Genomic DNA, 13,840 nt, shown 5'->3' with positions numbered 1-13,840 from the left:
TCAATTCCATAGTCCATTCTTAATTCACTGAGTTGAAACAACATCTTTATCATAACATTAAACACATCAATTTTGGAGTCTTTTCTCTGTTTCTTTCTTTCTTTCTTTTTTTAAAGAGAAAAGTAAAATGTTTATTGGAAAAGCAGAGCACATGCGGAAAGATGCATGGATGAACTCTGCGAGAGAGTCCTTCTCTGTTTAATTCTTCCATGATGTTATTTTAATTTCTCTTGCTAGCTTTTAAGATAACAGTGAAATTTTAAGACAACATTTCTGCTGTACAGTTTCAGTGAAATAACTTCTTAAATATTAATCCTGTTGATCCATTTCTCAGTATCATAAACATAAAGTAGAAGCTGGGAAGGTATTTCATTCTTTTTGTTTAAATGGTGTGTATGTTCTCATAGCTCCCTTCATTTGGTTATTGCTGTTTATTTTTTAGAATTTATAGTGAATTTGGTAAATTGAAGGGCAGTTTAACCAATTAAATCTTTCCAGTTTATATTAACACTGTACCATTAAACCACATCAAATTTAGTGATAAAAAATTTTCAACTTTATGGTTACCTGGTTTTAAATGCATTGGACATAATTTTTCTTGTTAGGATAGTATATGGAATAGGAGAAGGATCAAGATCAAAATCAAGGGTCAGCAGACATTTTGGTAAAGTGCCAGATAGTAACTGTTTTAGCCTTTGATTCGTACGTTCTGTGTTGGAAATACTCAACTTTGCCATCAGCACAAAAGCAACCACAGACAATTTACAAACAATGGGTGTGGCTGTGTTCCAACAAACGATTTACAAAAACACGTAAGAGGGCCATAGATTGTATAGTTTGCTGGACTCTGGTATAATTCACTGGACAAAATTTCTTTTATCAGGATAGTATTTGGGATGGGATCTGGATCATTATTTTGTAGTTGCAGAAAGATGAAGAAGACCTTGTTTTCAATGTCCATATTGATCTAGAATACAGTCTCGAAGTTATTTTATTAAAACTCTGATACGGTGTTTTTCCTCACAAAACCAGTGGTACATCCCTTGTGCCCCACCCCCCCCCCCCGCCCTTCTTTTCAAAGATAAAGATTAAAGAAGAGAGTAAAGAATCAGCTGTTTGGTTTATGTTAATTCGTTTTTAACTTTTAGACGCTGTAAAGGTAGTAATTTTTAAATGTTAATTGCAGTTTTGGCTGTCTTACAATGTCTTATATCATTCTTTGAGCCAAGTCCTAAGTACTCCTTGGTTTGTAGTACAAACTTAATGTGCAGTGTCTGGATATTGAGTTATGAGAAGTAAAGTTCCAGGGTTTATTTTTGCAAACCTCATAGTTGAGAGAAAACCTATATGTATATGCTGCCTTCTTTTTTTTCCCCCATTGTATGAAAATACTGTCCTCTTACATTGGGAACTCTCAGATATTATTACTTTAAGGGATGGGGGGCAACAGTGGCAACAAAAGGTAAAACTGTAGGTGTGTGCATGCATACACAGTTTTAACCTTAAGATTAATTTAATCTCACCTGCTTAATGGATTTTTGTAAAATCTTATAATTGTGATCTGATAAACTTTCCCTTTTATATCAAGGGACTTTTGCTGCCCTCAGCTTTCTGTTCTATCCCTTCCATGCCCAGGTGATTTTATATAAAAGGGAAAAATAGCTGTTTGATTCTGTTACAGGTATCATCATGTTGGTTGGCTGGTTACTAGGAAAAGATATCCTGGAAATGTTTACTATTAGTGTAAGGTAAGTTCTGATAGTTTGTTTATAATTTGAAGTCTCTTTTGGCTCTCTTATTTCTTTATTAGTCATAGCTTATGTTCCATTATGGAGGTATTGTACGAGCACATTAGAGTATATTAACTCTACTTAAATAGTTCAGAATTCATATGTTGAAATGAGCTCCAGGAAAATGAAAACCTATGTATATGCAATGGAGAAACCCCACACTAGATGGCTGGTGTTATCAACCCAATATTGCATTTTTATACTTAAATAGACAATTAAGGATTGCCAAACTGAAAACTAGGAGCATGAGAGAGAAAGACCACAATATAGAAATTGAATAATCCATCTCAGAGGAAAACCAAATATGCAAGAATTGACAAAAAATTAAAAATAGAAAGCATTAGTATTTTCAGAGATTTGTGAAGAAACTGCATTCATGATAGACAGACAGATTGCTGTAGAAAAGGATCACAGAACCAAAATATATTTTTTTAAGATATTAAGGTTATGATTGCTGAAATTAAAGATTCAGTTTAAAGGCTATAATATAAAGTCGAAGTGGTCTCCCCAAAAATAGAATAAAAAGTCTAAAACAGAGAATGAGATAAAAGTGACAAAGGATAATTCAATAAATGCCATATCTAAGTAACAGAAGATTTAAAAAGAGATAAGAAGAAATTATATAAGAAATGAAGCAAGACATGAATCTTTATAGATTGAAAGGATTCTCCAAATGCCAAGCAGGATGAAAAAAACTCCAACCCAGATACATCATTGTGAAACTAAAGAAAACAGGTCAGGTCATCTGTACAGGAAGGAAAATTAGACTGGTATCATACTTCTCATTAGCAACTACAATTTCCACCGCAGGGTCTTTTTAGGCTCTACTAAGATTTTCAACTCACGAGACTTTCATAGGTCATACTTGGTACCTGTGTCCTGAACACCACAGGGCAACGTCCTCTTCTGAGAGAGTTCCTACAGCAGTCCCTGTAGCAGTTCAGCTTAGGTACAGGCAGATGAGATGACCATGTAAAGGCAGGAGCTGTCCTGGGTTAAAATGCCTCATAATCCGCAGGAGCCAGCATCTCTGGAAACGTACACTTTCCAAGATGCCTGCAAGAAACATGCCCAGTTATGAGAGTCACCACACTGAGGAAACCCAAAGCTGTAGCTTCCTGTAAGATAATTATAATTCTCCCAGTCCATGGGTAATTTATCGGTCAGGAGATCCTTTTATCATAAGCAGTGTTGCCTAGCAACATAGTTGCTATACTGTCGTCACTAAGAGAACAGAGCTGGAGATTTATTTAACCAAATACAGAAGGGAAAAAGGATTTTATTAAACCTTCATCCACAGCAACATTAGATTAAATTAGAAGACAGTGGGGCAGTACAATTAAAGTATGGGGGGAAATGATTTTAAATCTATAAATCTAGGTCTAGCCAAAGTATCAATTTAGGTAATTACAAATGGATAAGCAAGTAATCAGGAAAGTTATCCCTTACCTCTTCTTGTATGAATTCCAGCAAAACAAAGGTGAAAGAAAGGAAGATGATGTTGTGTAGGGTGTAAGAAAAAGTGGAACTCACCTAGTCCTCTAAGGAAGAGAAATCCTGGATGACAGCTCTGTAATAGGCCTAGCAAGTAATAGTTCAAGTTTCAGAATAAAAACCAATGGATTAAAAAAAAGTCAAGTGGAGTACAAGGAATAAGTAGGATGAATAAGAAGTTAAAAGATATTTGAGATATAGTGAAGGACTATAGTTTTTCCTTGGAGGAGCAAAAATACAACTTGAAACTCTTGGCTTAAATATGTGTAAAGGAGCCTTGGGTTAAATATGAAATGAATTTAAAATGGGGCATGAATTTTATTAACCATTGGCATATTATTATCTATTGGACTCATGTTTTTGAGTATTTTTTTTGGAGCAGTTCTGACTATTTGTGAAGATTAATACCTCATGACTTTTATTCCTACCTCAGGATCTTCCAAAGGACCAAACATTTAAGAATTTTTTAATAAAATAAAACTCATTCTATTTTGCAGTAACCATGTGGGTCTACTGTACATTTATATGTGCTAAAATACATGTGGGATCTTTAGTGAACTTATTTTTCCTGCGTGTTGAAACATCTTGGCTATTTTATTCCCCTAGCAAGTATTTTAACAATTATTTCCAACTGTGCTAAAAATGAGTAAAACAATGAGAAAGCAGAAGGATAAGTAGCTTATAAGGCTACTGTAATAATAAATAAATCATTATTATTCTGTTATCCTTTAATTTTCTTATTATGTTGCCCAAAGCATTACATTATCATTTAAAAAGGTATAAAAAAAAGTCTGGAGACAAAATCTTGGTAGTTTTTCTTTTTTTTTTTTTTTTTTGCATTCATTAAACAAAATTGAGAAATTGAGAATTTTTAATTTTTTTTACCATAATGGCAAAGAAGAATTGACAGAAGAATTTTCATAATTATTAGACAAACCAGAAGATGAATGCAAAGAGACAACCACTGTAGGCTCTAATGATGAAGGTGAAATTGAATCATATAAGTGTAATCTCAACACTGAATCCTTGGATGATGGTACTCCAGATTTTCTCAAACTCCTGAATTTTAATGAGTGAACTGGGTTTTTTCTTTTATTTTTTTTACCTGTGCTGCGTGGCTTGTGGGATCTTAGTTCCCTGACCAGGGATTGAACCCGGGCCTTTGGCAGTGAAAGCGCCGAGTCCTAACCATTGGACCACCAGGGAATACCCTGAACTGTTTATTTTTAAGGATGAAAGGGGAAGGACAGGCATTCTCTTATAGTTAGTCATTCTACAGCAAGGAATTCATCATGCAGTATTGTATTACTGAGAAGATGACTGTCCTAAAAATTATGGACCATTAACATTTTTAGAAGTGTTGCATTTTGAAGAGACAAATGCAAAAAGAAGAACCAGAATTGATAAACCTAAAACCTGTTAGAAATGGTTTTTGAATTTGAAATCACTGTTTTAAAAGGTGAATATGTTCCAGGTTTATTCATGACAGTTGAGCAGTTGCATTCGAAGGACGTTGTCCATTTCAGATATATATACTTTCATATCCGGGAATATAGTTTGGGGTTAAAATTCAAATGAAAATTTCTATTGAAGTTTTTCACAATCCATTTTATTCCTCTGTAAATTATTTATAAAATGATTTAAATGTAAAGGAATGAAAAGGTCCATTGGATCTAGATTATATTGTAGAAACTGGGCAGTAGAGGGAGTTCAGGGAGCATTGTTAGAATGAAGGATAGGCATGCACCTGTCCTTATCTGTAGCAGAATCAGGAGATATGGAATGGGACAAAAGTAGAGATTTAATTTGAGGTGGTTTTTCTTTTTTAGTATTACGAAGGGAAATAGTAAAGTAATTAATTTTTTGTTGTGATAAAATGCACATACCATAAAATTTTCCATTTTAAAATATACAGTTCAGTGGAGTTAAATACATTCATAATGTTACCACCATCACCACCATCTAGTGTCAGAACTTTTTCATCACCCCCGAAAGAAAACCCTGTGCCCATTTCACAGTCATTCCCCATTCTTCCCTCTCCCTACCAGCTGACGACCACTAAACTGCTTTCTGTCTCTTTGGATCTGCTTATTCTTGATATCTCATATAAGTGAAATCATGCAACATGTGTCCTGCTGCTTTCAGTTAGCATGATGTTTTCAAGGCTTTTTCATTTGTAGCATGAATCAGTACTTCATTCTTTTTAATGGCTGAATAGTACTCCCTTGTATGGGCACACCACAGTTTCCCATTCATCAGTTGATGAACATTTGGGCTCTTTCCATCTTTTGGCTATTGTGAATAATGCTGCTGTGAACATTCACGTACAAGTTTTTGTCTGAACACCTGTTATTATCTATATTTATAGATGAGAAACTAAACTACAGAGGTGGAGGCATAATAGCTTGAGGTCACACAGGTGAAAATTGAAGCTGGGGGTACAAATCTAGGCAGTCTGATGTCAGAACTTATATTCTTTAACCACTGTGCTTAACCTGGTAGCTAGTAGGTGGCCAATAAATGTTAATCAGTTTTCCCTCATTTTGAGGCCTTTTTTGGGTTTGACAGCAACAATTTTACATTTTTAACCTCTACTTTAAGTAACAGCCAATTGAAATTATTGCTATGGGTACTACTGAATTTATACTTCAGTACTATATCTTTACTGGTTACAGTTTGGCTGTAGCAGCAATTCCTGAAGGTCTTCCCATTGTGGTCACAGTGACTCTAGCCCTTGGTGTTATGAGAATGGTGAAGAAAAGGGCCATTGTGAAAAAGCTACCTATTGTTGAAACTCTGGGTAAGTCTCTGGTTAGAGCATGCTTATCCATTGACATGATAGTTTACATCAACAGGGGTCTTTGGGTTTTACAGATTTTGTCTTAGAGCAGTCCCCAGCCTTTTTGGCACCAGAGACCAGTTTCATGGAAGTTTTTCCACAGACGGGGGGAGGGTGGTGGTGGTTCAGGCGGTAACGCGAGTGATGGGGAGCAATGGGGAGCAACAGGCAAAGCTTCGCTTGTTCACCCGCCGCTCACCTCCTGTTGTGCGGCCCCGTTCTTAACAGGCCGCAGGCCGGTACTGGTCTGCGGCCCGGGGGTTGGGGACCCCTGTCTTAGAGGTTTACATGGTGGTGTTTGGCTTGTAGCAATGTTGAGTATGGTTTTAACAACCAAAAAAGGTCATTAAAAATTCATATTACTCACGTCAGGGAGCTTTAAATCTTTCTGCATCATGGACTGTTCTAATGCTTAAATCATGGTAAAAAAAAAAAAAAAGTAACAAATGAAACCATAGAGTGACAGAGAAATGTTTTCTTTTGACATCTCAAGGAAGATAACTGATAATTATAGATCCTAAAATGTTATTCTTGAGTTGAATTTATTAAGAACAGTAAGCATACAGTAGTTACATTGCTGTAACATAATTTTATGTGTGATATGAAAACTGTGGTAACTTTATGTATGTTATGAAACTTCTTTTTATTTAGGAATTCAAAAATGTTGAATTTAACTTCTAGTTTGCATTTTAATATTGAGAAGGCAAAAATTCCTTAAAATAATGACTGAAAAAATTATATGGGTTTATAGTAAGGTAACCTTGAAACTTTCTAGAAAATGTATTATATAAAGTCACTATATAAAGCTAATATCAAGTAGCTTTGTAGAAATTCAACTGGAAATAAAGAAAAAGTCAACATTTATCAGTATCTAATTAATTTTAATTCTAGAAACTGTTCATACCTTATGATGAAGTAAGCACAGGAGAGAAAACAACCTAAAATTATCCATGAGCTTGATTTGTACAAAATTCAGAGAAGCAGAGCAGGCTTCCAGAGTCTTTGATTTGTTTTTAATGTGAACTTGCATTTTTCCCTGACTTTTGGTGACTTGTAGCAATTTATTCTTTAGGGTGCTGTAATGTGATTTGTTCAGATAAAACTGGAACCCTGACGAAGAATGAAATGACTGTTACCCACGTATTTACTTCGGATGGCCTGCGTGCTGAGGTACTCTATAGATTTTTTTTTTTTAACAGAATTCCTTTTCAGAAGTTTTGGTGTTTAGTGTTGCTAACCATTCTAGTGTCTTTAGAAGGGCTGCAAGTTAGCAGCTGAGCATTTTCTGTCCCTTGTGGTTCTCCCAAGTCTTGATCCCGCTCCAGTTGTGCAGTCCAGAAACGTTGATCCCCCTCGACACCTCTCTTTCAGTCTCCCCTACATCCATCTGTTACCAGACTCTGGATGCCTAAATGAAGATGTTTCAGTGCCTTCCCATTGTGACCAGGGTCCTGAAATGGGGCTGCTCACAGCCCTACGTGTTCTGTCCCTTGTTTCCTTCCTCAGCCTGTATCTCTCCTTTGCTCTCCATACACCAAATACATTGACTTTATGGTTCTTTCAGTGTGACAAAATCCGTCTTACTGAAGGACCTTTGCTGCTGTTGTCACTACTTAGGACAGTCTAATGCCTCTTCAACCTTTGCACCTCATTTCCAACCCATTTCTTCAGAAAAGCTTTGCTGACCACCCAGAACTTGCCCTGTGTTACATGTTTTCCTAGTTCCATACCTCTTAGTTCAGGTGAAATCCTCTGTCCCTCTTCCCATGATACTCTAAGTATTGGGTTGGCCAAAAAGTGCCTTCGGTTATTAAGTAAAAATAAAAGACATATTTTTCATTTTCACCAAGAACTTTATTGAACAGCGTGTTTGCCCTGTTGCTCCACTACCTTCTGCCATTTTTCAGGCAACTTCGTAATTCCACCTGCCCAAAACTTTTTATCTTTTTGAGCAAAGAACTGTTCCAGGTGCCTTTTACAGTCTTCCAGGGAATTGAGATTTTTTTCCATTAAGATAATTTTGTAAAGACCTTAATCAATGGAAATCTGAAGGTGCAATGTCTGGTGAATATGGCGGATGAATCAGAACTTCCCAGCCAAGCTGTAACAGTTTTTGCCTGGTCATCAAAGAAACATGAGGTCTTGCATTATCCTGATGGAAGATAATGCATTTTCTGTTGACTAATTCTGGACGCTTTTCGTCGAGTGCTGCTTTCAGTTGGTCTAATTGGGAGCAGTACTTGTTGAAATTAATCGTTTGGTTTTCCGGAAGGAGCTCATGGTAGAGGATTCCCTTCCATTCCCACCATATATACAACATCACCTTCTTTGGATGAAGTGGCCTTTGGTGTGGTTGGTGGTGGTTCATTTCACTTGCCCCACAATCTTTTCCATTCCACAGTATTGTACAGTATCCACTTTTCATTGCCCATCACAGTTTGTTTTAAAAATGGAACGTTTTCATTATAAGTAGAGAATCACCTGTGAAAATACGTTCAAGAAGGTTTTTTTCGCTTAACCCGTGTGGAACCCAAACATCAAAGCAATTAACATAACCAAGCTGGTGCAAATGATTTTCAGTACTCGATTTGGATATTTTGAGTATGTCAGCTATCTCCTGCGTGGTATAATGTTGATTGTTCTCAGTTAATGTCTCGATTTGATCGCTATCAACTTCAACTGGTCTACCTGACCGTGGAGCATCGTCCAGCGAAAAATCTCCAGCACAAAACTTTGCAAACCACTTTTGACATGTTCGATCAGTCACAGCACCTTCTCCATACACTGCACAAATCTGTTTTTGCATTTCGGTTGCGTTTTTACCTTTCTTGAAATAATAAAGCATGATATACTGAAAATGTTGCTTTTTTCCTTCAATCTTCAGTATTAAAATGGCTACACAAAAATTCACCAATTTTGATAAGCCTTATTTTAAATGCACGCTGATATAACAGCTGTCACATACAATCTAACAAATGAAGTTAAAGACAACTAAGTGCTACTAGAGCCATCTTAGGGAAAAAACTGAACGAACCTTTTGGCCAACCCCATATAATAGAGCAGGAACTCTGTTGCCCAGCACAGGGTCTGCCTCATACTAGTAAATACTTGTTGAAAGAATAAATGAATGGATGAATTAATCTACTTTAAAAATTATATATTGGCAGCCCCTGAAGTGCATGTCAGTGTACGTGCATTGGTTAATTTTGAAGCTGTGTGAGGACACGTTCCAATCTCTGGATTGGGATTGGACCTTGTGGGATTTCTGGCTGGAATTTTCATTAACACTATTCATGATGGGAACAGTATTTTAAAATGTATTTATAGCCAGTTCTCTGAGCAAAGGAAGTATTTCACAAATTGACGGAAGTTGTACTTAGGTCTATTTAATTCCATTTTACTAGGTCTTAAAATGAGACTATTGATATTTAGGGTGTTAGATTTGGTTAAGGATACCCAGTGCTATGTTGAATGTGCCTTTTCTGGATGACTCAGAAGGGTCATTGGGGTTACATGTGCTTATATTATATGGTCCAGGTATGAAAGGTAAGATACAGGTTTCTCTTTTGTTTTAAGCCCATAATTTTATATGTCAAGCATTAACTGTTTGTTAATTCCTCTAAACTGTCCTATTTTTATTGTGATATATAACTTTTATTTGGCTTGGTTTGTTCTAGCTGTATAGGATAAGTATCTGACTTGTCTCTGATTTTAAAAATTTGCATGTAATATATACTATGTTAAAGTAGTTTGTAAGTGCTAGGGTAAATCACTTGTCTCTGAGCCTGCATATTTGCAAAAAGAATTCTACTTTTGTCTAGGTCACAGGTTTGTCATGAATGTTAGATGTGGTAATAGATTTGAATTCTTTGCAAATTGTAGTGTTACATAAATGTAGTGTTATATAAATTTAAGCTCACTTATATATAGAGATTTTCATGGTTTATTTATCCTTTTTATAGTATATTGTAAGTAGAAGCAATATAAGATTATATTAATTATATTAACAATTACATTATTTCTATTTACAATATACTATGCATTATAATTATTAATTAGCATAATTAGTAGTTAATTATTAGTATAATTAACTGTAGGTTTACCATTGTGGTGAAAATTACTATCTATATTCTTTTATTAAGTGTTGTTTTAGACAAATTTAAATGCTTTTCTAGGTGTATGCACTAACAGTGTCATGATGTATAAAATGAAATGAACGCAACTCATAGTTTTTGGTTTTCATAAGTATTGTCACTGTCTGCTGGTATTATTGACTCTACTTTATGTTCCTTAGGTTACTGGAGTTGGCTACAATCCATTTGGGGAAGTGATTGTTGATGGTGATGTTGTTCATGGATTCTATAACCCATCTGTTAGCAGAATTGTCGAGGTAAATACTGCATTCTCTAAGAAAGTGGCTCTCTTCATAATGACTTAGGATGCAGTGATGGGTTCATAGTTTATGTGTATTTCTCTTAGGCGGGCTGTGTGTGCAATGATGCTGTAATTAGAAACAACACTCTAATGGGGAAACCAACAGAAGGAGCCTTAATTGCTCTTGCAATGAAGGTATGTGCCTGGTCTCTCTTCTTTGACATGTGAAAATATCACCCTCACAAGAGAATGTGAAGCCATAAATTTCAGTATTACTGGCTTTTAGGTGTAGAGTGAAGAAGATTCACATTAGAGTGAAGAAGATTCACATTATTTCATAGTTTTTATTGCCTTTTGGGAACCAGTTTTATTCTTCCTGGAAATACAGAGCATAGAGGTTTTTCACTATAACTTTATATCTCCTACATGCAGCATACAAACGAATGACCAGTGACGGATTTGTTCTTATGAAGTAATGTTCTTGTCTTCCATAATACTCAGAGTGTAGTGTGAAAAGCTGTATAAATGTGTGTAATTGCTGATAAATGCCAATTTTCAAATGCGTAAGAGGCAACATTCTTTAGTATTTCCACATGAAGGTATTAAGGCCAGCATGAGAAGTCAGCTTTTCTTTTTCCAGTCTTCCATTTCCTTTCCTTCCCCATCCTCATTATCAATTTCTTACAATGAGTGTAGAGTTAGAGTTTGTGTTGGGGAGAAGGAGTGCTGCTCTCAGTGACCCTTTTATCTGTCCCAGTTGATCTCCTCTTCTAAGTCCTACAGTTGATTAAATGAGAAACCTAAAAGTCCAACCTGGCATTCCCATAACAAAAATAAAACTACTTTTAAGAGCAGTCATAGGAAACTTCGAGACTTACATAAAACAGGATGCCTCTAAATGAGGTTGCTTGAATTGAGATTCAGTATAGAAATGTAGGTTGTTGTAACATTTAATTTGATAAAGTAAAATTGGTATTTCTATAATATATACATTATTTCTGTTTCCTTAACAGAAAGTCACATTCCTTTATCATCTGTTCGCCTTGTAACTAAAACAGCATAGTATAGCTTTTTAAAAGGTATTCAAAAGTTAAATAACTTAAGTATTTATTGTGTTATATTTAACTTTCTCTCTTTGAGAAATAAAGTGTTTGAAACCACCTCTTTATGGGTGGGGACCTCACAATTTAGGTAGGGAGTTAATAATGACGTGCTTGGAACAAATAAAAGGCAGACCAAGGTAGTAGACAGTCTTAACATCGAGCCGTATGTAAGAAGAGTGCACATTTGGACTTGGGACCTGGACTTTGAAGGGGAGGAAGGACTTAGATGGGGGTGGGGGGATAAGCTAGGGAAAGAGCAAGAATAAAAGCACAGAGAAATAAAAAAGCATGGACTGGATTGTGGCTTATGAGTTGGTTAACCTGGATGAAATGAACAGTTTGAGTGGCTCCGAGGGTGGTTAAGTAGGCTGTGTGGTGGGTTACTGGAGGATTTTTGAAAGCTAGGAAGGCGAGTCTGAACACGTTTCAGTAGACAGTAAAAAGCAATAAGCCAGGTTTTTGAATAGTTTAAAGAATATTTTTGAATATTTGGTGGGAAATGCAAAGGGTAAGGAAGGAGAAGAGCGACATGGCATTGGTAGTAGTCGGCATGTCAAGGGGTGGGGTGAAAGGGAGTAGCATGGCAGCAGCAGGCAGGGTAAATTCGAATCCCTGAGAAGCGAGGAGTTGAATCTGAAGCTTCTGTTGATTATAAAGTATGTATTGGCTGGGCACCTTTATTTGTTATCCTGCTTCGTTCCAGAGTTTGAGCCAGTTGAGATTTTAATATAGTCAGTGTTGAAGTTTTGCTCTGTATGTAGTTCAATAGCATGCCCTAGACTTTATCAAACACCTAGGCTTTCATGTTGAACATGTGTGCTGCTGTTCAGAGAAATACGGTAGGTATAGATGAAGCACAGCTGTTTGAAAAATAATCCAGGTATCTCTAGCCACCCTCCCTACAAGTTGTGACCCTTGTTTCTTTGTTAAAGGAAAAAGTAGTCACGTGTTGGTGAGAATTAACTTTCCTTTTGTGCCATATAGATGGGTCTTGATGGACTTCAACAGGATTATATCAGAAAAGCTGAATACCCTTTTAGCTCTGAGCAGAAGTGGATGGCTGTTAAGTGTGTGCACCGAACACAGCAGGTATCCTTCCATTTATAGAAAACTTACTCTGTATTGTTTAACTAGATTACTGTTTTTCATTTATTATTCACCTTTAGATTTAAGCAGTCAGTGAGCATAACACAGACCAGCTCTGAAGTGTGTGTGATTCATAGTACACTCATCCCTGGTTGTTTTCATGTTCTCTTTGAATTTATGCATAGACATGTCAGTTTTGCTGCGTGAGCAAACAACTCAAATGAGCTGGAGCCTGCTCTCAGTCTCCTGGAGCTTGTGACACCAGTCTTTCGACATCTTTTTTGTTCTTGATGACAGGTTTCTGCTGTCTGTTGTCTGTGTTTTTCCACTGAAGAATGTCTTGTCTTCAGACTGAACAAAAACTACATTATTTTGTGGAAACGTGGTTACCAAATGTGTATAATTCATGTTAGTTGATCCAGCTAACAAACTGGCAAACAAAATGCATTGATATTTCAAGCTACTACCTTATCTCTGGGTGCTTTAGAATTTTTACACAGTGCAGTAAGAGTTATGTACAATAGTTATCTACAGTATATAATCATATCACTCATAGTTGCTATTACCAGCTTGATGCTTACACTTACTTTGGCCTTAAAAATATATAGCTGTTTTTACATTTTCTTTATTAGGAATTAATAAACGGTTATGTGTTTTTACCTGTGAGCAAACATTAGAAACCAGTTACATCTCTGTAGATGAGAATTAGTGAGAGGATTCCCCCTTGCCCATAATAAGTAGGAAACATTGGTTTTAAATTGCTCTACATTGAACTTGTGCCAGGAACTCTGATGATGAGGGGAAAAAAGATTTCTGTTTAGTCTTTAAAGGAACTTTTATAAACTTCAGGGAAAGGAGACAGTTGGAAACAAAACTATAAAAATAAAATGCCTGTTACTTTAAACCTTGTAATGTAAAGCTTTCAAAAATTGCATCAGAGTTAGGTAATTTTTATCTGATGTCCCTTGTCTATATAGTTACATAGCAAGAATATGTATATGAGTTTATTTGGAAGGTGTATTTCTTTACATTTTATATATGGTCACACACTACTTCAAGATAATGTGGCTCATGTAAGTTTGAAGATTTGACTTCAGCAGTTTTGAATCTAACCTCACCATAGTTGTACATTGACTCTTTTCAGTTGGGGGTAG

At 36.0% G+C, this 13,840-nt stretch overlaps 1 protein-coding gene across 7 annotated transcripts in view; it reads left to right on the top strand.

Moving 5' to 3' along the window:
* Positions 1 to 13,840, top strand: part of ATP2C1 (ATPase secretory pathway Ca2+ transporting 1) — a 116,444-nt gene that overhangs the window by 77,845 nt on the left and 24,759 nt on the right. For all 7 annotated transcript variants that reach the window (XM_059920340.1, XM_059920343.1, XM_059920346.1 and 4 more), the window contains 6 exons: positions 1,682 to 1,748; positions 5,960 to 6,084; positions 7,196 to 7,293; positions 10,418 to 10,513; positions 10,603 to 10,692; positions 12,585 to 12,689. In XM_059920340.1, coding sequence (XP_059776323.1) covers positions 1,682 to 1,748; positions 5,960 to 6,084; positions 7,196 to 7,293; positions 10,418 to 10,513; positions 10,603 to 10,692; positions 12,585 to 12,689 — 581 coding nt within the window. The remainder of the gene's footprint in view (positions 1 to 1,681; positions 1,749 to 5,959; positions 6,085 to 7,195; positions 7,294 to 10,417; positions 10,514 to 10,602; positions 10,693 to 12,584; positions 12,690 to 13,840) is intronic.

Source organism: Balaenoptera ricei, chromosome 4, assembly GCF_028023285.1.
Source record: "Balaenoptera ricei isolate mBalRic1 chromosome 4, mBalRic1.hap2, whole genome shotgun sequence".
Taxonomy (NCBI): domain Eukaryota; kingdom Metazoa; phylum Chordata; class Mammalia; order Artiodactyla; family Balaenopteridae; genus Balaenoptera; species Balaenoptera ricei.
The sequence above is the reverse complement of the archived record's forward strand: the minus strand, read 5'-3'. Positions and strand labels throughout refer to the sequence as shown.